This window comes from Schistocerca nitens, chromosome 4, assembly GCF_023898315.1.
Source record: "Schistocerca nitens isolate TAMUIC-IGC-003100 chromosome 4, iqSchNite1.1, whole genome shotgun sequence".
Taxonomy (NCBI): Eukaryota; Metazoa; Arthropoda; class Insecta; order Orthoptera; family Acrididae; genus Schistocerca; species Schistocerca nitens.
The window spans coordinates 918070253-918097756 of NC_064617.1; the positions used below are offsets into that span (position 1 = coordinate 918070253).

The window sequence follows — 27504 nt, forward strand, 5'->3', positions numbered from 1 at the left end:
TATGTTTTCAAAGGAGTACAGGATACTGAGTATTAGAAAAGAATTCAGATCTGTGAGATTGTTGGATTCTACATAAATTTGATTTTCACAAACATCCGTTTGTCTCAAAAGTTTGTTTCTGTTCTGTGAAATCTTATGGTTCTCGGTGCCTCATATATTTTAGTTTGAGAAACAGTCAGAAGCTCGTAATGCTGCTAACATCTGTAGCCAAGTGATGGCTCACTTCCACCTCTCCATTACGTAGCGATCCAAGCGTCATTCTCTCAATGGCCGGTTCCGGTCCTGGCGACCGCGTGACGACTCTTTTTTTACTGGTCTGACCTGGCCAATATACTGCAACTTGCCAGCCACATATCGCTCATTTAAACCTTCAGTATTATGGACATTATAAGCATATGGCCTACTGCTCGTAACTTCACAACTGGAAACTAGGTATCGCCATCTGTGTCGCCAATAACAATGTGTAAATTCGGTTTATCAAGGCGTCCTGTTAGTTTCGGTGTGGAGTATCTTTTAGATGTTTAGTTCAGCGTGACGTCTTTCACGTAGTTGACACTTGACAGTCGTGTAGTGGCGGTGTTTTTGTAGTGATTTTGTTGGGAAGGAGTGTTCTTTACAGGTATGACAATAAATTGTCACGTTATCGGCATGACTGAGTGTTGAAATATTTTTCCATCTTGCTTGTATGTCGCCACTAATAACCTGAGAATGTTATTGACTCCAGATGATATTTGATGTAAGTAATTAAGGTCATTTACTCCTCAGCTAGAATATTAACGGACTATGTCACCGAAGAACACTGCATCCTTTGATCACTGAGTGGTGGAAAACCGGTTCAAACATTTGAAAAATGAATTTTCACTACGTTTTTAGTGGCAGCGCCACCAAGTAAATCTTAGGGATTTTTTTCTAATTTTGTTTAGATTTACCTTTGTTTTCTTAGCTTTTGCAAAAGTCATATTTATTTGCAAAGAGTAATGCTGGTTTGACAAATTAGCCTGTGTCGTGCGCGCAGATTTTTTTTATTAACTAGTTTCGATTTATTTGTTAGAGCTAGGTCTTTAAGGGTTTACGACTCTTTCAGGGTATATAGACTTTTATTTATAAGCAATGATTTTAATTTAGTTTTAAATGAGCCCGCAGCACGTGCCTTTTTGAATACGAGGTGCTTATTTTGGTTAAATGTTTCACAGCAGGTACTACTGAACCCCATATCATGTATCAGACTAACTGCTCTCTTTTTGTAATACCAATATTCTGTGCAAGTGCACGAACCCCTAATCCTGTTCCATAATTTATGAACGGGGAAACTTCCCCATAGTATTCTGTATTTGGCATTTCGTTAAATACTGTTTTGGGCGGTTGACTTAGCAGGTGTATTGCCATGCTTATTTCCCTGTACGCAACATTTACTTGGTTTTCGCATCATAGGGTTTCATCTAAGTGCAAGTGAAGAATTTTTAAAGTCTTCATTGTCTGTGTATGAAATTCTATGTATCAAGTCTATAGATCTGCAAGCCACTGTAGGATGCATGATGGAGGGTATCTTGTTTTTCTGCTGCTCATCCCCTTCCCCACAAAAGGCGTAAGGGAAGAATGACTGTCTATATGCTTCCATTTGAGCCATGATATCTCTTTGTGTTCACAGCCCTTACATGAGGTGTCTGTTGGTGGCAGTCTGTTGCAAATATCAGTTCTCTAAACTTTGTCGGTAGTGTTTTGTGAAAAGAATGTCCAGGACTCTCCATTTCAGTTCATGTAGCATTTCTATGATACTCATATGTTTCTCAAACCCACAGGTAACAAATCTAGCAGCATCCTGGCTCTAAATTCCTTTAATTCAACCTGTTAGGGGATCAAAAAAACTCGAGCAGTACTCAAGAATGGGCCTACAATTTTTAGTTGTCATTATGGAAGGATCATCCAAACGCCTTGAAATTTATTTCTGAGCTCTTGAATTGCTTTGTGTGTATTTTGTTCTTGTACTTCATCAAATTCAATGACGTTCTGTGTCCTAAATTATGCTACAAATTTATACATAAAATACTTACGTATGAAATGCTTAATCCCTTAGACAGAGTGACCTACAGTCCATAATACCACTTACCAAAAAGAACAGGTGTCTGAAATTACCAAGTTGGTGATTGTCACCTACCCTGTACAGTTCATGTAGGAGGTTTCTATAATAAAAACACATTCTTAGGATACATTTCCTAGTACTTCTGCATTGTTTTATAGAATGCGTATATCTTCATTGGCATCAGATTGTCAGATTTTGTGACCTGACCTGACTTGACATGAGCTCGTCTATCAGTTTGAGTTTTACACTTCATTGACAGTTCTCTGTTTATCCATTAATAAAGAGGCAAATTTTGTGTAATCTAGAAAATAAATAGTTATTACTTGGTAGTACGAAGAGTTTCTGTATATGTAGACTACATCATGGGCAATGCCTATTAAATTACCCCAAAAGCACCAAAGGAAACAGCAAATTTAGTCACATTGCTGACTGAGATGGTGACTTCGCATTACAAGGCTGGGCAAGATTCGTTGAAAGAACAGTGTTCATGCTTGCAAGAAGAACTAGAGAGAAAGATTGGTGACCTGCAAGTGTGAAACACAACACACAATGATGAGAAGTTGCGTCGATAAGCAGTATATACAGCGGACATCGAAACTGCGGTGTCTAACATGTCCACCAATCCATTATTATGAAAATGCAAGTGCTGAAGTTCCTACTGGAGAAACCGTAACTGTGGTTTTCTATGTTAGAGTTAGCGTTTACGTAGAACCATGTAATGAAAGACTATACAAAGTTTGCAGTGGCAGTTAATAACCTGAACAATCAGGCTGTCAGATGTCATTTGGAAGCCACCTACATGCCAGCAGTATCGACACTTGCAGGACATGGTTGTCCAGCGCACGGACAAATCTTTGGACCAACTGACAAGGCAGTTCCTATAGTTAGAAAGTATTGGTGTCAGGACGCCTTCTGAAGTCTGGTGACATCTGTGGAGAGCTGTGGAAGGGGCAGCGATATCAGATGAGACACTTTGTCGTGTGTGGCTCATGCAGCTGGCACTGTCAGTGTACCACTTGTGCAACAGACAACTTTAGTTCTGTGCCATCAGTTGCTGATGAGGTGCACACGATAGTGGGACAGGTAAGCGCCTCAGCAGTAACACAGGTAATTGATGAGTGCAACACAGGTAAAGCCGTGGTTGTGTGAATGGAGTCGAGGAAATCTGTTGACAAGCAGCTCCACAGTCTATAGTTACAGTTGGATGCCGTGCAAAAAATATTATTGGCACTGGAGTCAAACAAACAAGACAACATGTGTACAGGTAAAGTAGAGGGGCATTCATTTGTAAAGCTGACAGAAGTAAGGACCTGATGGACTAGATGATAGGGTATGTTGGTACCACAAAGGTTCAATGTATGGCCCATGAGATGCTCATTTCCCCTTCCCATATGGCCCCTGCGGTCTGCTGTAGTTGCAGTAGGCCACGTAGCTTCACAGAAGTGCCAGAATATGTACAGAGGGATGGCCATCACATCAACAGACAGTGATGGTGGAGTGATAGAAGACAGGCAGGTTGCAGCACTCAAGATCAACCCAATTATTTGAAACAATCTTTCTGTGCCCACGGCAGACGCTGAAAGGAGCTTGCCCACTCACATTGTTGCGCCGCTTGTACGTGACAGACAGAAAGGCAAATCAATGTTACCTGGTTGACTTGTGTTCACACATTAGCATGCCTCCATTAATCAAAATTGGAAAGAGGCAGTGGGAGCAACATTCCACCTAATTGTTGGTAACAACTCACCCATCATGACTTACGGTGAACAGAGGGCGACAGTGGACCATTCCTTTCAGAAATGTTTTCAAATGGAGGTTCATACTGGCTGATATGCACGAGCCAGTTTTAGGTGCAGATTTCATCCACCAACACCGACTGAGGTTACAGCTGAGCACAGTGCAAGTTAGATGTTCGGGTGAGATGATAACAGGTACAACAGACAGAAATACAGACAACACAGTCACTTTGCCTGATAATCAGTTCAACCTGAAATAAGGCAAGAGGTTCCAAGTAGAGGGCAGATGATGATGCATGGTATCTGTCTGTTCAAGGAGAAGGTGGAGGCCTTACGAAGCATACCTCGGCTGACTGATTATCAGCAATTTTGAAGATTCCTAAGGTTTGTCAGCTTTTACAGACACTGTCTATCAGGGGCAGTCAGGTACAGGCACCACTGACAAACGCACTAGCAAGTAACAATGCTACATGCAAACAGCCCCTATCTTAGACACAGCAGGAAGCTTTTGAGAAAGTAAGATCTAATTTGCAAAGAGTAAGTTTACAAAGAGCGGTACTGTTGTGTACATAGTTCCGCGTAGTCAGCGCGTACACAACTTTCCCAATAGAGCGCGCCCCGCTAAGCACAACAGCGCAGCGCTCGTCCGTCTCCGCACTACGAGATGGTGCTGTCTTAGAGACGGACCAAATTCTGCTTCAGCCGGTCCGCGTATTAATATGTCTCACAGCCAATGAGATTGCTGCTAACGTAGAACCTTTTCTCCTCGCGGATCACACTCGCGCTGTGATACCTGAACGCTTGAGGTATTATAACAAGTGTACAGACCTCTGATTAGTCAGTCTGCATTAGTCTGTAGTCAAGTTTCAGTCTGTGCCTAATAAGATTATCATATTCCTGTACATAGCCATGAAGAGAAATGTATAGACACTTTGTCAAGTATCAGAGATATGTGAGAATAAGATTAACGTACCAAGACCAAAGGAACTTCAGATTATCAATTGTAAACAGTATCCAGAATCAAGTTACCTAAGGTCCATGTTTTTTATTATTTTAATAAATGTTTGTGAAAATTAATCAAGTTCTGTTTAAAGTTGGTCACCGTCAATCTGCTACTCTAAGCGTGCAAGTGGCATTTTTATCGTCTGACCTAACCGCAGAAGATAAACACGCCACGATAAGACCACGAGACATATTGTTGACACTTGCCTACTTCGTTAGAGCGACAAGTCAAATAATCTGATGGTGTGTGTACCGAAGGTCTTACAGTACGCACACCACAGGTGCTGTTGTCTTACCCAGTTCATAGTGTGCAGTTGGCTATTGGCTATTGGTGCAGCACTCCATAGAAATGTGGAGGGCAGTTGGAAGCCTTTAGTGCTTTTCTCCATAAAGCTATGGAAAGCCCAGACTAAGTGGAGTACATTTATTCAGGAATTACTGGTCGTTTATGAAGTTGTACATCAGTCTTTCAAGCTTGGTTCTGATCATTTTCACTTTCCAAGGAATGAGAGAAGATTGTTCACCTCAGCAGTTCTGCCAGCTGGAATTAATTGGACAATTTACTACCAATATAAAGCACATTAAAGGGGAGGAGAACATAGTGGCAATTTTTTTCTTAAAAATCAGTGCAATATCTGTCGTGATAAATTACAACCAATTGAGAGTGGAGCATCCCTTAAGCTCAAGCAAGTGCATTTATAAGGCAGGAAAGAACGTATTTGGTGTGATGTGTCAAAGACCTCGCTGAACCCATTAATGACTCAGTTACTGCAAAAATCAGTTTTTGACAACATCCATCTCGTGTATCCCAGTGTGAACGCTACTGTCAAACTGATGACAGAGAACTTTGTATGACCCAATATGAAGAAAGATTGCTGCATTTGGGCAAGGGCATGGTTGGCCTTTCAAAGATGTGAAGTTGGTAGACATGTGCATCAGACAGTGAGAGACACTCCCGAGACAAGTTGGTTCTCTCACATGCATATATACCTTGTGGACTGAATCCCACCATGAGAGGGATGTCATCATTTGTTTATGGCAATGGACAGACAGACAGACAGACATGTTAAGCAGAAGCAACTTTTATCGGGGGCATATCAATGGAGATGACAGCAAGGCATTCCTGAATGTGTATTTTCTGCTCTGGATGTCCACCTCACATCACCACAGACTGAGGGCAACAATTCTAATCAATGTTATTTCATGAGCTATCGAAATTACAAGGCGTGTTTTTTAAGTAAGTACCGTTTTGAAATTAGAAAAAAGATGTTCCTGCACTTGAAGAAACACCTGGGCAGTCAGCGTCATCAAGACGATGACGAAGTCAAAACAGTGGTGATGCAGTGGTTAACAAGTCAGGCGAGAGGCTTCTATGAGGAGGGTATTAAAAAACTGGTACAACATTATGACAAGTGCCTCAATATTGACGGAAATTATGTAGAAAAGTAGATTAAGATACAGGCTTTCATGTAAAAATAAAATTATTGAGATATCTTAGCATGTCTTTTTTAAATTTCAAAACGGTACTTACTTAAAAAAACACGCCTCGTATATGGGTTCCAGCACCACCATACCACCAGCTACCATTCCTCAAGCAATGGAATATTGTGGAGTGATGGAATAAGACCCTAAAGGTGGTACTTATGTGCTACAGTAGTTGTTGTACAGTGGCTCTAACACTGGTCTTATCAGGACATCGTACAGCAGTGAAGCCAGACTGTGGGGCATCTATCGGAGAGAGTGTTTATAGGGAAAAGTAGTGTCTGCTGTTGGAGTTTCAGCACAGCCGCCTCCTCTGCGGGTCCGGGGGTTAAAATAGGCCTGAGGTATCCCTGCCTGTCGTAAGAGGCGACTGAGTCTCACACTTCTCAGCCCTTTAAGTTCAGGTCCCATTTCATGGTTTGACCTGCCACTTTCCAAATTCTACAGAAGTGCGGGACATATCGGGAAGGTTGCCTTACGTGGCACATGAGTTATCCATAGTGCCCTTAGATTCGCTCTCATGAACCTCTTGTCATGGCTTTGCATCTCCACCTGCAATTAAACTATTTGGGTGAGGACACTTTCTGGGGTATGTCATCTTCTTTCATTGTCTCCTGTCCTCTTTCACTCTCATCACAATATTGGATTTCCTGCACCCAATATCCAGCACGGTAGCCAGTCTGTTGTGGTGGGGCCGTCATGTACCCATTTGGTGGTAGCCCCCGACAACGGTGTGATCGCACAGCCACCATGCCAGGTGGCCTTTGCTGCGGCTGTGTGGTGCCCGTGGGGAGAGCCCCTGATCAAAGTGGGTGGCATCAGGGCGGATGACCCGCTATGAAGCGGACTAACTCATCTCTTGCTGGTGATCGTACGGCGCCAACAGTCTCTAAAAAGGGCAAGATTGAGTACAATGCTGACAGATATGACCCTAAATTGTTTCCCTTCCTTGGTACACCATGGGAGGAACTTAGGGCTACAGAAAAAAGAGCCATATTCGCCTCAGTATTTAGTCGGTAGCAGATTGGACAGGGACTCCTTTCTACCTATGAAGCCTCAGTTTTTTGTTGAACATCTTGAGGATAAGTTTGACAAAATGACAGCACTGTCCAAGATGAGAAGCAGTGCAGGCTTGATTCAGACAGCAGACCCCACCCCAATCCTGGGCGTTACTCACTTCTGACTGGCTGGGTGATACTCCTATTTCTGTCACTCCCCATAAAAGCCTTAACAAGGTCCAGGAGATTATTTTCCATCGACCTCCTCTTGCAGTCTGACAAGCTCCTCGCCAATCTAGTACAACGGGGTTTTCATTTCATCTGGCGTGTTTACAGGGACCCAAAGACAACATGGTTGCTACTGGTGCCTTCATCTTGGCCTTTGAGAGTAAGTCATTGACTGAAAAAATCAAGGTGATGGTTTGCATCTGTCATGTTAAACCATTGTCCCTCCCCCTATGCGGTGCTCTGAGTGCTGGAAAATTGGGCACATGTCTTCCCGCTGCACTTCCAGTGCCACATGGCGAGACTGCGAACGTCCACTGCATCCATATACTCCATGTGCTCCTGCTCCCACTTGTACCAGCTTTGGAGAGCAGCACTCCCCCTGCTCACCAGACTGCACAGTACTCCAAAAGGAATGGAAAATCGTGGAGTACAAGACCCTGGACCAGTTGACTTACCAAGAGGCTAAATGTAAATTTGAATGATTACATTCCATTCGGTTTACGTCCACATATGCTGTAGCTACATTACCATCCCCGTCACAAGTACCAGTCGTACCACACTCTGTGCCACGAATAATGGCTCTCTGGGCCTCCAGAATACATCCGCTCTCTTGGTGGTAGGGGGAAAATCTCCTTCTGTTGCTCCCAAAGTGCCTACTTCGGGAGCAAGGCCCCACCAAACGCATGGGACATCGGTTCCCTCCCCCTAGCCGGAGAAGCAACAGCCTCCTCTGGCTCCTCTCATGCAGAAGGGGTCCCAAGGTCTCCACTAATGCCACAGCAGACACTCACCAGTGGCTAAAGAAGCCAAAAGCTGCTGTACGAAGAGCTTCATGGTCTTCCTCTGTGCCTGAAGCTACTTCGGAGAAGTCCTCCCAACAAGCCCTGAAGAGAAGCGAGAGTGCAAGCAAAAAAAAAAAAGGTTTGCTAAGGAAAAGGACCCTCCAGTGGCCCCAACACCACCACTCCCTACTGATTCTGCACCTGCGGATGAGGTGGAGATCTCAGCATCCCCTGAGGACCTGGATCTCCCTAATGCCTCATCCACAATAAGAATGGATACAAGTCTCAATTGGTGGCAGCAGGTGACCCTGAGTCGTAACCTGCCTCCTTGAGTGCTTCATGCCTTCCCAGCCTCATGGTAACATCATCCTCCAGTGGAATTGCTGCAGTTTTTTCCACCACCTGGCTGAGCTACGGCACCTGTTAAGCTTTACACTAGCTTTCTGCATTGCCCTCCAGGAAATCTGGTTCCCGGTAATGTGGACCCCTGCTTTCGGCGGTTATAGGGGATATTACAAGAACCATAGCAACTGTAATAGTGTGCCAGGTGGAGTTTGTGTCTATGTTCTGAACTCAGTATGCAGTGAACTTGTGTCCCTCCAAACTCCTGTTGAAGCTGTGGCTGTGAGGATAAGGACGACGGAGGAAATAACTGTCTGCAATGTATATCTCCTTCCAGATGGTGCGGTACCCCTGAACGTATTAGCTGCATTGATTGATCAGCTCCCTAAACCTTTCCTACTTCTGGGAGATTTTAATGCCCATATGCCCATAACCCCTTGTGGGGTGGCACTGTGCTTACGGGCCGAGGTAGAGATGTTGAAACTTGCCTGTCTCAACTCAACCTCTGCCTCTTCAATACCCAGGGCCCCCACACATTTCAGGGTGGTTCATGGCATTTACTCGGCCATTGATTTACCTCTCTGCAGCCCAGGAAGTCTCCCATGCATCCACTGGAGAGCCCACGATGAGTTGTGTGGTAGTGGTCACTTTCGCATATTCCTGTCACTCCCCCAGTGCCATTCCCCCAGACGTCTACCAAGATGGGCTTTAAACAAGGCAGACTGAGAAGCTTTCACCTCTCTTGTCACCGTTGAATCTCCCCCACAAGATACCATTGATGTGGTAGTTGAGCGGGTCACTAGAATGATCATTTCTGCAGCGGAAAACACAATCCCTTGCTTTTTAGTGTGCCCCTCGGTGAAAGTCAGTAACTTGGTGGTCGCTGGAAATCGCTGAGGCCATTAAAGAGCGTTGGTGAGCTCTACAGCGACATAAGTGGTATCCTTCCCTAGAGCACCTAATAGCTTTTAAACGGCTCCATGCTCGCGTTTGCCAGCTTATAAAAAGACAGAAACTGGAGTGTTGGGAGAGGTCCATGTCGACCATTGGGTGCCATATGTCACCTTCCCAAGTCCGGACGAAGATCAGATATGTTTGTGGGTACCAGGGTCTGACAGGTGTTACTGGCATTAACATCAAAGGCGTGTTATCTATTGATGCAAACACAATTGCTGATCACTATGCTCAAGCCTCCGTGCCGGAGAATTATCCCCCATCATATTGCATCCTCAAACAGCAGATGGAAAGGAAAGCCCTCTTGTTCACTGAACATCACAGTGAACCCTATAATGCTCAATTTACAGAGTGGGGCTTCTCAGCACTCTTTCACATTGCCCCGACACAGCTCTTGGGCAGATCTGATACACAGTCAGATGATCAAACATCTCTCGTTCGACTTATAGCCACATCTCTTCCTCATCTTCAACCGGATCAGGTGCAATGGTGTCTTTCCATTGCAATGGCTGAAGAACACCATCATTCCACTGCTCAAACCAGGTAAAAAACCCACTTGATGTGGATAACTATCAGCCCATCAACCTCACCAATGTTGTTTGTAAGCTGTTAGAAAGTATTGTAAATTGGCAGTTGTGTTGGGTCCTGGAGTCATGTGGCCTACTGGCTCCATGTCAGGGTGGTTTCCGCCGGGTTTGCTGTACCACTGATAATGTAGTTTCATTCGAGTCTGCCATCCGAACAACCTTTTCCAGATGCCAACACCTGGTTGCTATTTTTTTTTAAATACGAAAAGCTTACGACATGACCTGTCGACATCATATCCTTGCCACATTATATGAGTGAGGTCTCTGGGCCCACTCTCGTTTTTTATCCAAAATTTCCTATCACTCCATACTTTCCATGTCGAAGTTTGTGCCTCCCATAGTTCCTCCCCATATCCAGGTGAATGGGGCCCCGCAGGGATCTGTATTGAGTGTGTGTCTATTTTTAGTGACCATTAACAGTCTAGCAGCAGCTGTCCGGCCGTCCGTCTCACCTTGTCTGTATGCAGATGACTTCTGCATTTCATACTGCTCCTCCAGTACTGGTGTTGCTGAGTGGCACCTACAGGGAACCATCCACAGGGTGCAGTCACGGGCTCTAGCCCATGACTTCCAGTTTTCAGCTGCAATGTCGTGTGTCATACATTTCTGTTGGCGTCAACTATTTGTCCAGAACCAGAACTTTACCTTAATGATGATCCACTCACTGTAGTGGAGACATATTAATTCTTAGGACTGAAGCAGATGTTCTGACAGCACCTCAATGCCCTCCGCTGCCTCAGCGACACCAACTGGGGTACAGATCGCTCTACGCTGCTGCAGCTCTATAGAGCCCTTGTTCAATCCTGCCTTGATTATGGGAGTCTGGTTTATGGTTCAGCGGTGCCCTCAGTGTTGTGTTAACTCAACCCAGTGCATCACTGTGGGGTTGGACTGGCAATGGGAGCTTTTAGAACGAGTCTGGTGACCAGCGTCCTGGTCCAGAGTCCCTCCATTGAAGTTGGGGCATGCACAACTGCTCACCAGTTACGTTGTATACATTTGTAGTTCTCCTGAGCATCCTAATTACCACCTCCTCTTCCCATCCATGGCAGTTCATCTCCCACACCGGTGGCCCAGGACTTGGCTTATGATTGCGGTTCGCGTCCGATCTCTTCTGTCTGAAGTGGAGTTCTTGCCTTTACCACCTATACTTGAAGTCCATTCACGTACACCTCCATGATGTACACCTAGACTGAAGCTCCACCTGGACCTTTCACTTGGTCCTAAGGACTCAGTTAACCCTGCGGCTCTCCACTGTCACTTCCTCTAGATTCTTGACAGGTACCGGGACCATGAAGTTGTTTACACTGACGGCTGAATGGCTGATGGTCACGTTGGCTTCGCTTATGTTCATGGAGGACATATTCAGCAGCACTCCTTGCCAGATGGTTGCAGTGTTTTCATTGCAGAGCCAGCCGCCATTTCTTGTGCTCTTGAGCACATCCACTCATGCTCTGGTGAGTCGTTCCTTCTCTGTATTGACTCCTTGAGCAGCCTACAAGCTATTGACCAGAGTTACCCCCGCCATCCTTTGGTAGCGGCTGTCCAGCAGCCCATTTATGCCCTGGAATGGTCCAGTCATTCTGTGGTGTTTGTGTGGACCCCAGGCCACTTCAGATCCCAGGACATGAAAGGTGACAGGCTGGCCAAACAGACTACACAGAAACCGCTTCTGGAGATCGGCATCCCTGTAACTGACCTGCGATCCTTATTATGCTGCAATATTTTTGAGCTTTTGGAGATGGAATGGCATAGTCTCAGTACACACAACAAACTGCATGCCATTAAGGTGACTATGAATGTGCGGGAGACCTCCATGCGGGCCTCTCGCAGGGACTCTGTGGTTCTCTGCTGGCTCCGCATTGACCATACGTGGCTAACACATGGCTACGTGTTGGGTGTTTTTGTACCTTGGGCCTTGCTTGTGTCAGGAAAAAGGGACTGATGACCCTGTAGTTTGGTCCCTTTATACCCCAAACCAACCAACCATCACAACCAGCATCTGTGGAACAGGAACTGCCATACATGATACAACAGGTCAAGCTACAGAGAGCTGGGCTACTCCCATCCTTAGCATCATGTTGCCAGGCTCTTACATAAAAAAATTGTGACATGGTTCTGTGTAATGTGGCAAAAGCTGCTACGCATGCTGTGACTACCACTGTACTCTGTACCTTACAGAATATTAAAATGCAATGAACATATGGTCCAAATAGCGTACAATGACCAAATGATCGACCTCTGACAATGTCACGGGAGAAGGTTAAATCAGAAAATGTGCTCACCGTCGGCATGCGCACACAACTCCAAGAGTGAGTGATTCCTACACAGGCAGTTGCAACCCCACCTGATGTGTACCATGCAGCCAGCAGGAGCACCACCTTCTACACAACAAATGCCATAAGAGAAGCCGAAGAGCCTGTTGACTTACACTAGGGCTGGTCAATGAGTACAGCATGAATTCCTACTCTTGGAGTTCTGCTCTAGTGCAGAAGGGGGTAGGGGGTGAGGTGGCTCTATGGGTATACGAGCTACAGACAGTGAGTGAAGAGACTAGCCAAAGTGCTGAGCTATGTTTCCCCATTTATTCTTTGCTTTAATGTTTGTGACAGTCCTGTTTATCCATTATTAAGGGGTAGTTTTCATGTAATTAAGAAAATAAATAGTTGTTACTTGATATTCTGTGGAATTTCTGTGTATGTAGACTACACCATGAGCAATATCTATAAATATGTGGAAAATTAAAAATGTTATTTAAGCTGGCAAGCCTCCAAAATGGTCATCATGCATGAGCATAAAACGTGAGCTATTGTTCTACAGCAGATTGAAATGTGTGAATCATGCCTGTAGCTATCCAAAGGTGCCATGCAGTCCTTTTTGGAAACAGGAATGACCTGCATCTTCTTCAGATTATTTGGAAGTGTTGGGTGAGTTGTTTAGTGCAAGTTTACACATACTTAGGTGTATTTGTTGCAATAATTTTTAGAAGTCATTCTGTAAATAGCCAACATAATTTGAACGATTCATCTCATCGGCTTTATGCATTGGAATAGTGTGGCGTTACTGCACATGTCCTGTACAGAATGTAAGAACATTGTATGTTAATATTCTGTCCTGAGATCACATCATTTACAGTGATTCCTTTGGAGGTATGTACATTCTGTTCAAAAGGAAAAAAAAACCTTGTAGTAAACATTCTGCAGTGTGTGTGCAATCATAATCAGTTGCAGCTTCTGATGGTATAAACAATATAGAATATTTTGCATAAGGAAGATCTTTCATTCAGTGGTGTCAATGTTTGTTAAATAGATCTAGCCACAAAACTGAGACATGGAAACTTTATTTGTTCATCCATTCGATCATATCGCCCGATGACGTTGATGGGATGTGTGTAAACTGCACTATAACATTGGGGAAATTACTTACTGGTGCATGAATATGCCTGCTATCTTCGGTGCATTGTCTTTTCCCCTAGCCATATGGAGCGAGCTGTAACTAGGTGGAGCGAAGACCTTGTACCTGGGTGGCTCTGATTGTGCAGGGATTTGAACACTTGCTGACGTTAGTTTCGGATATGGATGTGGCTTGGCTGGGGGCACATCAGAATACAGTTGTTCGCCACTACTAGGAATGTCTGAGTTGTAGTTGTGATGATGACTGCATGTCTAGTAACAGGTCTCAAAGCTCATGATCTGATTTCTATGCTTCTACAAGTGCTGTATAGTCCATTGTAGAAATGCTTCCAACATAAGAGAAACTGTCTGCTACAATGTTCTTCATACCTGAGATGTGCTGGATGTCCATGGTGAATTGGGCTACATACAGCAGCTGATTCTGTTGTCTTGGTTTGCAGCTCAGGTTATTTTGCTAGAAGGTGAATGACAGCAGCATGTGGTCAGTAAATATTGTGAAGGCACGAGCTTCGACATGAGGGCAGAAGTTCTTCATGGCTTCGTACATCACCAGTAATTCCCTATCATACATTCTCCATTTCGTCTGTGAGACAGTCGGTGTTTTAGAAAAGAAAGCTAGTGGCTGCTTAGGCCTCTTTGATACATTGTTGAAGTACACTGTCTATTGCTGTCTGACTCGCGTCTACTACCACAGCCAACAGTGTATTTGGCTCAGGATGTGCCGACAATCCCACATCTGCTATTGCTTGTTTAGACTTCTCAGACACTGTGAACATATCGTTTGTCCAGGTAATTGCTAAGTTACCTTTATCCTTTGGGCCCACCATCGCAGCTGTCAGCAGCTCTTGAATTAGCTGCATGCGGTAGGTACTGCCGATAAAAGTTCAGCATACCTAAATAGTGCTTTAATTCTTTGTAGGTGGCCAGCTAGGGCAGCTAGCAGGTAGCCTCAACCTTGTCTGTCAATGGTAGCAAGCCTGAGGGGGTAATGTGGAGCTCTAGAAAGTTTATCTGTGGTTGTCCCAAGATGCATTTTGCCACTTTCAGCATGATTCCGTATCCATTCAGTCATTGGAAAGCCTGGACAAGATGCTGGCAGTATTCTTCTGATGAAGCGGAGAACACTAAGATGTCATTTAGGTATGCAAAGCAAAATGATGGAACACACAGCACTGAATTGACGAACCTCTGCCACATCTGCGCCACATTCCAGAGGCCAAAAGTCATGAACTTGCTCTCAAATAAGGCAAATGGCATAATAATCACAGTCTTCTGGATGTCTTTGTCTGCCACCAGAATCTGTGTGTAGGCCTAGTGCACAGTAGGCACAAGTGCTGCTCAACACATTTTTGTATTCGCAGACCAGAGGTAGTGGGTATCTGTCAGGAATTGTGGGCGTTCAGAGCTCTGTAGTTTCTGCAAGGCTGCCATATAGCACACTTCTTAGGAACAAGGTGCAGGGACGAAGACCAGGGTCTATCAGATGGATGCATAATGCCCCCTTTGATAGTGTTACTGAACTCAGCTTTCACTATCTTCAACCGGTCCAGTGCTAATCTTTGAGGTCAGCAGCAGTTTGGTGGCGCCTCATTCATCTTGATATGATGCACAGTGTTGTGTCAGAAATCTTCAGTATGCCTGGGGGCTTTGTTAACACTGTTAAAGTCTTTCAGTAGCATGGCATATTCATCATCTGTAGTGTTTATCAGTCGCGCAGGTTGCATGGGTGTCTGGTGCCGGAAGCCTGTGCCTGTCAGTCCGATGGTCTAGTCTATGAGGCAGGCATTAGACACATCTGGCAAGAAATTACAGTATGACAATAAATCCGCACCTATAATTCTTTTACCCATGTCTGCCACAGTGAAATTTCCATGGGAAGGCACGGCGGAGGCCAAAATCCAGCTCTATTCTGCACAGGCCATTCGTGGAGATAAGCAAGTTATTTGTGGCCACCAAGCAGAATGTTGTACGTGGTCAGCACTGATATAGCAGCGTTCTGAGGTAGATGCATAAATCAGAGCCAATGTCTATCAGGTACTTATGGCCGGTGCGTTGATCGCTGATGAGTAGGCGCTGTGATGTTGGCTGGCAGTCTGACAAAGTGCTTACAATCGATTGCCACTGGTGTTTGGGTACATGCAGCAGTGTTTCACATGCTCCTCAAAATACCGATGGTACCAGCAGACAACCTTCTACACATCAGGTGTCAGCGCAGGCAAGCGAGACGCGCTCCTGCTGGAAGAGCATCTTCTATACCTTTGTTGGCTACGGTCTCCACAATGCTGAAACATGCTACCAGGTAGCTAAACTGTTGGGTCAGGTGATCGTGCTGTAATGGACACAAGTGACATGCTAGCCAGTACTTTGTCAGCCAATTCTGCCACAGAGTCTAGCGATATCTCTGACTGCATTGTAGTAATCACCTTGATAGAGGAGGCAGGTGACTGCTTAGATCGTACACAAAACAGCTGATTGGATACGGTACCTGCGTCAATTTTGTTTCGAAGATGACGCAGGTACTGTCATGGTCTTCAGTCGCCAATATCCTCATGCACTCCTCTTCAGATATGGTAACATAGTGGATCAGTTCAGTCATATATGTTCCAATGATGTCCTGAACTACTACTGTGTACTGCTGTTCCAATTGGCTCACCACCGATGCAAATTTAGAAGCACCTGCTGTCACACCAGAATAGAAAAAATTTCTCTCTACCTGGGCAAACAACAATGCCGGGTTGTGCGGCCAGAACAGCAGTAGCCTCATGGCTAGTCTGTGCGTGGTCAGGTTCACAGTCTCTGGACTTCCATCCATTGTGTTGTTTACTTGTGTTAAGAATGTGCGGGTAGCCTATCACGTTGGGATCACCAGTTTTGCATCTGTGTATGAGAATCAGGCCATGAGAGTCTACATTTACACCAGAATATCTTCAACACAGCAACAAAACTTTATTTGATTGATGAACACTAGACTAGGAATGCAAGAAGAGATCAATTATGCTTAGTGAGCTCACTGTTTGCTTGCATTACTAGATACATTGTATACAAGAACCTGTACAAGACTAAAGGTAAAGAACATAGAATAATCAACGTACACAAGGAATAAAAGCTGTGTGCATCACAAGAACAAAACACAGCGCTCCTAGTGAAACGCACAGAACTACTTGGAGCATGCATGAAAATTGACACTTTGAGTCAGGTTGAAACTCGTGCATTAACACCACACATGTCAGATGATTGCTGCACTCACTAAAATAGTATTTTTTATTTATAACAAAGGTACATAAAATAAGAATAATGGCAAAAAACATTAAATATGAATAGTTGATTGCCAAAACCCCATGTACACTTTTGGTTAAAAGAGGGATATATATATATATATATATATATATATATAACAGAGGGAAACATTCCACGTGGAAAAAATATATCTAAAAAGAAAGATGATGAGACTTACCAAACAAAAGCGCTGGCAGGTCGATAGACACACAAACAAACACAAATATACACACAAAATTCAAGCTTTCGCAACAAACTGTTGCCTCATCAGGAAAGAGGGAAGGAGAGGGAAAGACGAAAGGATGTGGGTTTTAAGGGAGAGGGTAAGGAGTCATTCCAATCCCGGGAGCGGAAAGACTTACCTTAGGGGGAAAAAAGGACGGGTATACACTCGCGCACACACACACACACACACACACACACACACACACACACACACACACACACACATATCCATCCACACATATACAGACACAAGCAGACATATTTAAAGACAATGAAAACTCTTTGTCTTTAAATATGTCTGCTTGTGTCTGTATATGTGTGGATGGATATGTGTGTGTGTGCGAGTGTATACCCGTCCTTTTTTCCCCCTAAGGTAAGTCTTTCCGCTCCCGGGATTGGAATGACTCCTTACCCTCTCCCTTAAAACCCACATCCTTTCGTCTTTCCCTCTCCTTCCCTCTTTCCTGATGAGGCAACAGTTTGTTGCGAAAGCTTGAATTTTGTGTGTATGTTTGTGTTTGTTTGTGTGTCTATCGACGTGCCAGCGCTTTCGTTTGGTAAGTCACATCATCTCTGTTTTTAGAGATATATATAACACCCAAAATCCTGTAACACGGAAGGTGTACACGATCAAAGGCAGAGCCACGTGTGAAAGCACCCACGTGATTTACCAACTGACCTGCCTACACTGTGACGCATTCTATGTGGGAATGACCAGCAACAACCTGTCCATTCGCATGAATGGACACAGGCAGACAGTGTTTGTTGGTAATGAGGATCACCCTGTGGCTAAACATGCCTTGGTGCACGGCCAGCACATCTTGGCACTTACGCCGTCCGGGTTATCTGGATACTTCCCACTAACACCAACCTATCCGAACTCCGGAGATGGGAACTTGCCCTTCAATATATCCTCTCTTCCCATTATCCACCAGGCCTCAATCTCCGCTAATTTCATGTTGCTGCCACTCATACCTCACCTGTCATTCAACATCATCTTTGCCTCTGCACTTCCGCCTCGACTGACATCTCTGCCCAAACTCTTTGCCTTTGAATATGTCTGCTTGTGTCTGTATATGTTTCCTGTCATGCAGACAGAGGTAGGAAGTTTGAGTTGGCCTCAGAAACACCCAAAATCCAGGTTTTGGGTTTTCTTCTCAATTTTTGGCACAACTGTAATGTGCAGTACAACTGCATAAGAGAAACTGCTATTGTTAGTATTCTTGGGAAAATGGGCAAGAAGCTTGTACCAATAGTTATGCAAAAAAGAGTGAAACATTCTTGGGAATATTGAAGAAATATTATGCAGAAAGCTAAAATTCTTGGAGAGGAACATGTGAGTTATAGATGCAAAGCAGTTACAAAAATAATGACAGTAGAAGACTGCAAATGTCAAAGAGGCTGTTTTAGTATTATTACAGGATATGGCAGAACTCTTGCTTTAACACATTTTCCTGAATGTGAATTGCAAGAATGACCAGGACCTTTTCCTGCAATGACAGATCATAGCCAGTGCGGGGAAAATGACACCACCCAAGAAATGAGAAGGGCTTACTTTGATCTGGTTGAAGACAATCAGCTTGAGGTATGTTGAAACTTTTCTAATTATTTATGCAGTAACTGTTGAGAGAATGAAAAATTTCATAAACTGATGTGTAGTGGGCAGACACTGAAAGGTGAAAGGGAGAAATCTAGGTGTGTTAATGCTGTGCCATCAGAGGAAATTGTCAAAATTGAAGGTCACAGTAGATCATTCCCCATCAAGGAAAGTCATTATGGCTGCCACACACACTATGCACTTACTAGACTGTGAGCTAACTGTGAAAAAAATTCACCAACTTCTTATTGCCGAGCATCCTAACTTGGCAGTGAAATACAAGTACTATAATAAAGTTGTTTCATGAAAACTTATCATTTGCTTTCAGAAGACCAAAGGAAACACTTACTGCACCTGAAAAGGGCTGACATTAAGGATAAAGTCAAAAACACTCAATAAGGTCACAAAGCGAGAAGCTGTAGCAGAAAATAATATCCATATCCTAAGATCTAAGAAGTTTTATGATGCTGTAAAAAGTGGGAAAAGACAATCGGAGACTGATCCTGCAGCTACTGCTTCGTTTCAACTACAGGCAAAATGTTCAACTTCCCTCGTATCGCTGTGCAAGAACGGATCTACTTGTGCCGGTTGACTGTGTGCTGAATTTTGTATAAATAATCTACAAACGAGATCGTCTGTTATTTTATCCCTATCACAAAGAGAATGCAAAGAAAGGACCCAGCAAAGTTTGTTCTTTTTTATTAAGCTACATCACTGAGTATGTAGCACCAAATATGAAAAAGTTTCTTCTGTTTTGAGATAACTGCCTGCAACAGAACAAACACAACACCAAGATCCACCTGCAGTCAGCTCTTGTGGAGTGTCACTGGTTTGAAATAATATATCATCTTTAACTTATCCATGGTCATTCATTCCTGCCATGCGATAATGTATTTGGGGTAATGAAGAGAGTTCTCCAGAGAGTAAAGAGAATGTATGCAATTCAGGAGTGTATAGTAACTGCAAATCGTAATTTCATTGTGCACTTGGTGGATGGAAATTAAATAGTAGACTTCAAGAAGTGATAGCCATTAATTTATAAGACGACTTGCTTTTCCATTGATTCATAAAGATGATGTATTCCAGGGGCTGGCAAGGTACCACTAAATATTTCAAAATTTCATCATTACTATTGTAAATCTTCATGCTAGGAATTGTGGAAGCATTGGCTTCAGATCAATAGTTTCACTTGAAATTTGATAATAGGAACAAACCACAATTATCAGATGAAAAGTGATTCAAGCATGGGAAAGGACATATAGGAGTGAAGAAACTGGAAGACATTAAAAATTATGTACAATTTGTTCCCCATAGTGAAAACGTCATCCTTCTGGAATGAAATATTAACTTGGCCAGTTGCACATGTGCAGGAAATTTAGGTAGGCCTGCTGTACTGTAAACATGGAATACTATTTTGTTTTGTTGTATGTTTTTCCATCTGTAAACAGCATTAATCTGCAAAACCAATGAAACATGTCTTTGTGCATGACTGCAAAAAACACAGGAGCAGTGTACTACTTTCTAAATGAATGTAGTTAATTTGTTTCTGTATTTCTTGGAATTTTTTTAGCAATTTGCATTGATGACGAAAACAGCCTAAATCCACCGCAAAAAAAAAAAAAAAATCTTTTATGGTACAAATAGCTTACCAGATTGATGTTGGATATTAACAATAAACTTATTGAGTGCTGCTTAATCGTCTGTTTAAGTTTCACCTCATTCTGTATTGTTTTTCATACTTTTTTTAAAAATAAGAGCAATGTGACTTAGGTTGTTTTTGCAATCTGCAATATATCTATATTGTTGTGACAGGTGAAATCCCTTTCGTCCAGTCACAGCCATAGGTTCTGTGTTTGTTCAGGGAGAAGGCTCGTCATACTAGAACATGTGAAATATTAGTTCACTTTATTACATTAATGAATAAAAGATTTACTTAACTTTGACACACTTCTTTGCCACAAAGGTACTGGGTAGTTTACAGCTTTCGTGAGCTAGCAAAGTGTCACAAATTAACAAACTGTTATCTTGAAGTACGATGTTCAGCCTTGACAAAAGTGTATGTCCATCTGAAATTTCACAAACACTGACCTTCTTGATGTTATTGACAGCTGAAGTTGAGGTCTCGAACTGGGCTGAGCTCTATATTGAACTCAGTGTGAGGTTGCTGCTGTGACTGAGAGGGAGGCATTATCTTCTTGAGTGCCTCCCATATCCCACTGTGGATTTAAGTGAGCCCTCACTGATGTCTGTCATATTTATTCGCATTGCTGACTTTCGTGTGACACCACAATCTCTGGACAGTACCTCATTCCTCTCCCCCAAATCTCTGCACCATCGTCATGTATGGTGGATGAACGTGACTATAACGGGGGGAGATCTGGATGCGGACACAGATGATGAAGCTGGGAGGGAAACTATGTCTAACGGTGCCTCCCTGTCCACACCCCAGTATCAACCGTGAGGGCTTTCAGGAACATCAGTCAAAAAACCATATACCATATGCAGGGTTCACACTCACATCCAGAGACATAGATGTTGTGGAGGACTGCAAGGCAAAAGGATCCTCTGGAGCAGCATAATGACCTGGGCATGGCTCATACAAAGACATTGGTTCGGGCACCTGTGCAGGAACTGGCACCAGTGATATCAGCATTGGCGGTGTTTCCATCTCAGTGAGCACTGTTGTGGATACTGCCGGCCATGACTGGCGATGAAATGGCTGTGACTGTGGATGAGCATCCCAGTGAAGTGCTGGGTCTGTGAACAAACCTTCTGCAGTATGTTCATGAACATACTTGTATGCTGCTGGTTGTGGTGGCACCACAGAAACCCAGCCAAACAGTGGACGACATAAGTGTCCGATCACATTGGTAACAACCCCGTGCTCGCAACGCTGTTTATTGCCAAAGACTTCTTCCTGCAGCTGAAACTTTTTCCAACCTGGTGGAATGAATTATTTGTGTGGTTGCCACAGGAGATGTAACAAGGTACAGCGTCTACGACCATGTAACAATTGTGCCAGCTACTTCCATTCCCGTGACAAGGAGCAGCAGGAAGACGAAGAAATTCCAGTTCCTGTTCCCATGTGTGGGAGGAACAGAGTTTCACGATGTGTCTTTTCAGTGTTTGAATGAACTATTCAGCTTCTCTATTTCACTGTGGGTGAAAAGGTGCAGTGATCACATGGTGCGTGCCATTGTTGGCACATAACTGTCGGAATTGGCTGACATGAATTGTGGACAACTGTCAGAGACAATGACGTAAGGAATACCTCCAGGACAAAAAATAGAAGGCAAAGAGAATACTGTGCTTGCAGTAATGGTGGATTTATGGGAAAAATGAAAGGAAACTTACTGTAAGTACTGAATGTTCCAGAATGGACTCACAAAATCAATGTGAATGCACTGTCACAGTCCGGATGGATGTGGCCACTCAAAAAAGTGTTGTGGCTGATCTGACTGATTTTCTGCACAAGTTTGCAGTGAGCAGTCACCTGCTCAATTTGAGCATCTGCGCCCTGCCACATGCAATGACAGCAGACGAGTTGCTTTTTGTCAACTATGCCCAAGTGTCTGTAATGCAATAAAGACAGAACTTCTTGCTGTAGGTATTGACGCATCACAGCCTGTGCGTTGTTGTTTTCTGTAGGCAATAGCACAACATCTGACTGAGCACAAGTGCGTGAAAATGCAAAAAATAGCATTGTGCCACTGGGTGGGAGAGACCCTGTCCAACTCCGTGGATACTCCTGACACACATATTACAAAACAACTTAGAGCTGTGTCAGAAGCAGTCGCTGTGGCAGCACGCCAGAAGTTGAGAGAAAAATTTTGAAGACATTCGGTATGCTGAGAATCGATTTGAAAACATGACTCCTCTGACGAGTCAAATGCTGTGTGTTGGTACAAACCGGTAACCAAGACAACATGTCAGCATTTGAATGTTGGGTAGTGGGCCTGTGCAACAACTCGTGCTGATAATTAGACAATATCAGAGCCCAAAGTTGCAATTTTTGTGCTGTCCGACGGACAGTGGACAGTGAAGTGTGCCTCTAATTGTGCCCTGTAGTCCCTTTTTCTTGGTTGTGGTATGATCAAAATTTTGGAACAGCTACTGGCAGTGTTGCTGCTTATTTCTGTAGTAAGGACATCAGTTGTCCAACAGTGAGCAGCAGGCATTCTATCTGCTGTTCCTGAAAGTGTGCAAGATTGGTTAGAGACATTTCCTGTGGCCAGACATGTTGAAATATAGTACACACACAAATACAACTGACTAGAAGCGGAGGAACAAAGGTTAAAAAAATGAACTGTACAACAGGAGGAGAGCAGGTGTGAATTATGAGCTGGTTAAATGAAATACAGTGGTCAAGCAGGAACTCTTTAACTAACTAAAAACTATTTTTTTTAGTAAATATGCTTTAAGACATGTTGGGTCAAGGAATATTCAATACTGGTCATTCACTTTGACCAGTAACATTATGTTAATGGCTGGTGTGATGTCACCATTTTGATGTGTGTTTTGACAATTTGGTTGTTAATTGGCGAAGCCAACAAATGTGAAAGTAAAAAACGTGCTTGTGATGACAGACTGATCTTTAGATTAGGCTGTGTAAAATAATCACCACGTACACAGTGTTATAGTCGCCATGTTGTTTACAGTGCTTGCTACATGTTTCACCGGCCAAAGCCGACAACTAATATCGAGCATTCCTTTTTATCTGACATGTTTTAAATTTTCCTAGTTCTCTAAAGCTTTTTTACCTCTTTTGAAAGTTTATTATGTAGCTGGACTCCTTGGTAAAACCTAGCAATTTGGGTCTTAACTTCATTCTTTCTGTCTAGGTATAGCATATACTGTGTCTGGTTTGATGCTCATTTACAGATCTGTTTGCTACATATTGGTCAATTTTTTCCTGTGTAAAATCTGTAGTGTGAAATATGTAATCACTTGGAACTGTCTAAATACAGCTATCTCTAGTGCCAAGGAACTTATTTCCTGGTGTCACAGCACACATCCCACTGCCCTGTCTTTCCTTTTAGTCAGTTTTTTCGACTATTCCTTTAATCAACAATTCTACAGAAAAATCCACACTTCATCAGTCAACTGAATTTTCAACATCCTTCTACAAGACCGCATTTCAAACACTTCGATTCAGCTTCCTGTTTCAGTGTTGTATTTTAGCCCTTATTTTGTCATTGCATCCAGTGTTCCAGTAACTTTATAAACAGAGAGACAGTGTTTACTATCTTAAGTTTTAAGCATATGTATATTTATTTTCTGTTACATAAAATATTTGCATTTTCTTATTTTTTCAGATATAACATAAAGATGAGCAATTTAAGTGGACATACTTCAGTATCCTATGAAAGTGATTTTATACAGTTGACAGAACTTGCGGGAATAAAAATGCAACCAGAAATAATCAGGTAATTGTTGCGAATTTTTTGACTAACTGCAGTGGGATGACAACAAAAATAAAAATAGAGAGATTAGTTCTTCAAAAAAGACACAAATAATACCATACAATCGTAGTACATACAGAAATCAACTGGTTTGCTAAAATATCACTACAAAATGCACAACTGTCACAATATGTTTGGTGCAGTCCTTTCCTAGACCTAGTGTTTGCCATAGACAAGGATATCATCAGGAGGGCCTGAGGGAAGTATGATAGGATTGCTCTTGTTCTCTATATACATAAATGATCTGCTGTATAGGGTGAGCAGCAGTCTGTGACTATTTCTGGTGATTCGGTAGTCTATGGGAACTTTTCGTTGTCCAGTGACTGCAGGATGACTTAGAATTTGTGTTTGGTGTGATGAGTGGCATCTTGTATAAATGTAGAAAAATGTTAGTTAATGCGGATGATTGGGAAGAACAATGGTGTACTGTTCAAATACAGTATTATCAGTGTGTTACTTGACACAGTGACAGCGATTAAATATCAAGGCCTAATGTTGCAGAGTAATATGAAGTGAAATTAGCATGAAAGGTCAGTAGTAGGGAAGGCAAAGGGATGGCTTTGGTTTACTGGGAGAATTCTAGAACAATGTATCTCATCACTAAAGGAGACCATATATAGAACACTAAAGTGACCCATTCTTCAGTACTGCCCAGGAGTTTTGGATCCCCACCAAGTCCGATTAAGGAAGACATTGAAGCATGACCACCACTAAATTTGTTAGTGTTTGGTTTGATCAACAAGTGAATGTCAGGAATATGCTTAATTAGCTCAAATGGGAATCACCTGGGGGAAATAAAACATTCTTTTCATAAAAACACTATTGAGAAAAATTAGAGAAGTCGGATTTGCAGCTGACTGCAGAATCATTCTACTGCTGCCATCGTATGTTTTACGTAACGACTACAAAGACAAGATAAGAGAAATTAGGGCTTGTATGGAAGCACATACAGTTGTTTTCCCAAGCTCCAGTTACTAGTGGAACAGAAAGGGAGTGACGTAGTAGTAGTAGTAGTAGTAGTAGTAGTAGTAGTAGTAGTACAAGGTACCCTCCCCTGTGTATCTTACGGTGACTTAGAGTATGCATCTAGGTATGGATGTTAGTTTCACATTCCTTGCATCATTTGCATGATAAATTGTAATGATTTGGCACGATTGGTTTTACATACACATCACAACTTTATGTATGTATGTGAGTCAATAATTCCTTTCCACATTGTGGTCATAGGAATTCTTCTACAGAATGGAAGGTGTTGTCCAGGAGAAACTTTTTTAGTTTCTTTTTTTGTAAGTTATCAAAAGTTTTTGTTGTAGCATTGTGCACACCTTTTTGTGCTAAAACCAATGTTAATGTGGAGTAATGAGTCTAGCTTTCCTATTGGTATTGTAGTTATGTACATCATTGTTCCTTTTGAACTGCAGGAGGTTATTTACAATAAACTCCATAAGGAGATAAATATACTGTGAAGCAGTAGTCAGAACACTCAACTTTTTAAACAGATATCTACAAGACGAACATGAGTGTGCACCATATATTACTTTTACAGCACATTTTTTGAGCAATGAAGATTTCCTTTCTTAAAGATGATTTACCCCAGAAGATTGTTCCGTATCACATTATTGAATGAAAATTTGCAAAATGTGGCAACTTAATAATTAGTCCCTCACCAAGATATGAAATGATCCTAATTGCAAATGTGGCTGGAATAAGCTGTTTGAGTTCTGAAGTGTGTGATTTCCAGTTTAAATCCTCATCAATATGAACACACAAGAATATTGAAGTTTCCACTGTATTTATTATTCTGCACCGTGTGTTACACTTGTCATTGCTGCAGTACCCATAGGTGTGTAGAACTGACTATGCTGTGACTTTTTAAAATGGAGAGTGAGGCCATTCACAGGAAACCAGTCAACAATACTTTTAAGAACATTATTTACCATTTCTTCTGTTTTTGTACATATACTTGGATTGATTACAATACTGGTATTATCTGCAAATGAACTAATTCTGCTTGTTGTTTAGTAGCCAGAAGATAATTTACAAATACAAGGAACATATGTGTATCTAAGATTGAGCTTGGGAAACCCCATACGTGATTCATCCCCAGAAACTGTGGTTTATTCTGTTTGAGAAATCTTCCCTCCACTCAGCTATTGAAAATCTGGGAGGCCACTTAGCAGTTCATTCGGTCTCTTCAATCTAATCAACACCAAAAATTAGACTGTTAATATTACTTTTGTCCTCCACCATTTCAGAATACCTTAAAAAAATGTAATGTTGCACTGTCAGTAATAAGAGCCAGGCACTTCCCAAAAACAGTTAATCAAATTGTAGTTAAAGTGTACCATCTGTTAAATGTAATTGTATTACTCATCTGTCTAAACTTGATAATTAGCAACACTCTGTAGTTATAAATAAGGAACACTGTCTGCCACCTATGCTGCACAAATAAATTCAAATAGAATCTTCACAGCTCATAGCATAAAGATGTGAGTCTTGCTTGATTTGATCATAATACATTTTGTGAAGTCTACCATACTTCTTATCTTAGAAGATAGATTAAGGAAAGGCAAACCTACGTTTCTAGCATTTGTAGACTTAGAGAGAGCTTTTGACAATGTTGACTGGAATACTCTTTCAAATTCTGAAGGTGGCAGGTGTCAAATACAGAGAATGAGAGACTATTTACAATTTGTACAGAAACCAGATGGCAGCTATAAGAGTCGAGGAGCACGAAAGGGAAGCATTGGTTGGGAAGGAAGGGAGACAGGGTTGTAGCCTATCCCCGATGTTATTCAATCTGCATATTGAGCAAGCAGTAAAGGAAACAAAAGAAAAATTTGGAGTAGGAATTAAAATCCATGGAGAAGATAAAAACTTTGAGGTTCGCCAATGACATTGTAATTCTGTCAGAGACAGCAAAGGACCTGGAAGTGCAGCTGAACGGAATTGACACTGTCTTGAAAGGAGGATATAAGATGAACATAAACAAAAGCAAAACGAGAATACTTGAATGTAGTTGAATTAAATCAGGTCATGCTGAGGGAATTAGATTAGGAAATAAGACGCTTGAAGTAGTAAATGAGTATTGCTATTTTGGGAGCAAAATAACTGATGATGGTCGAAGTAGAGAAGATATAAAATGTAGACTGGCAATGGCAAGGAAAGCGTTTCTGAAGAAGAGAGATTTGTTCACAGCGAGTATAGATTTAAGTCTCAGGAAGTTGTTTCTGAAAGTATTTGTATGGAGTGTAGCCATGTATGGCAGTGAAACATGGCTGATAAATAGTTTAGACAAGAAGAGAATATGGTGCTGCAGAAGAATGCTGAAGATTAGATG

The 27504-nt window shown here is 42.5% G+C and overlaps 1 protein-coding gene across 4 annotated transcripts in view; it reads left to right on the forward strand.

The window, feature by feature from the left end:
* Positions 1-524: 524 nt before the first annotated feature.
* The window catches only part of LOC126252110 (uncharacterized), a 30180-nt gene continuing 3200 nt past the window's right edge, over positions 525-27504 (forward strand). Inside the window, exons 1-3 of one of the 4 annotated variants that reach the window (XR_007545834.1) lie at positions 561-619; positions 13012-13118; positions 24018-24128. Coding sequence is in view for 1 of the 4 variants with exons in the window: in XM_049952974.1 (XP_049808931.1) it covers positions 725-736; positions 13042-13118; positions 24018-24128 (200 nt within the window). In the remaining 3 variants the exon portion in view is untranslated. Of the gene's footprint in view, positions 737-13011; positions 13119-24017; positions 24129-27504 lie in introns of all 4 variants that reach the window. The other 3 variants (XM_049952974.1, XR_007545833.1, XR_007545835.1) reach the window with 3 other exon arrangements.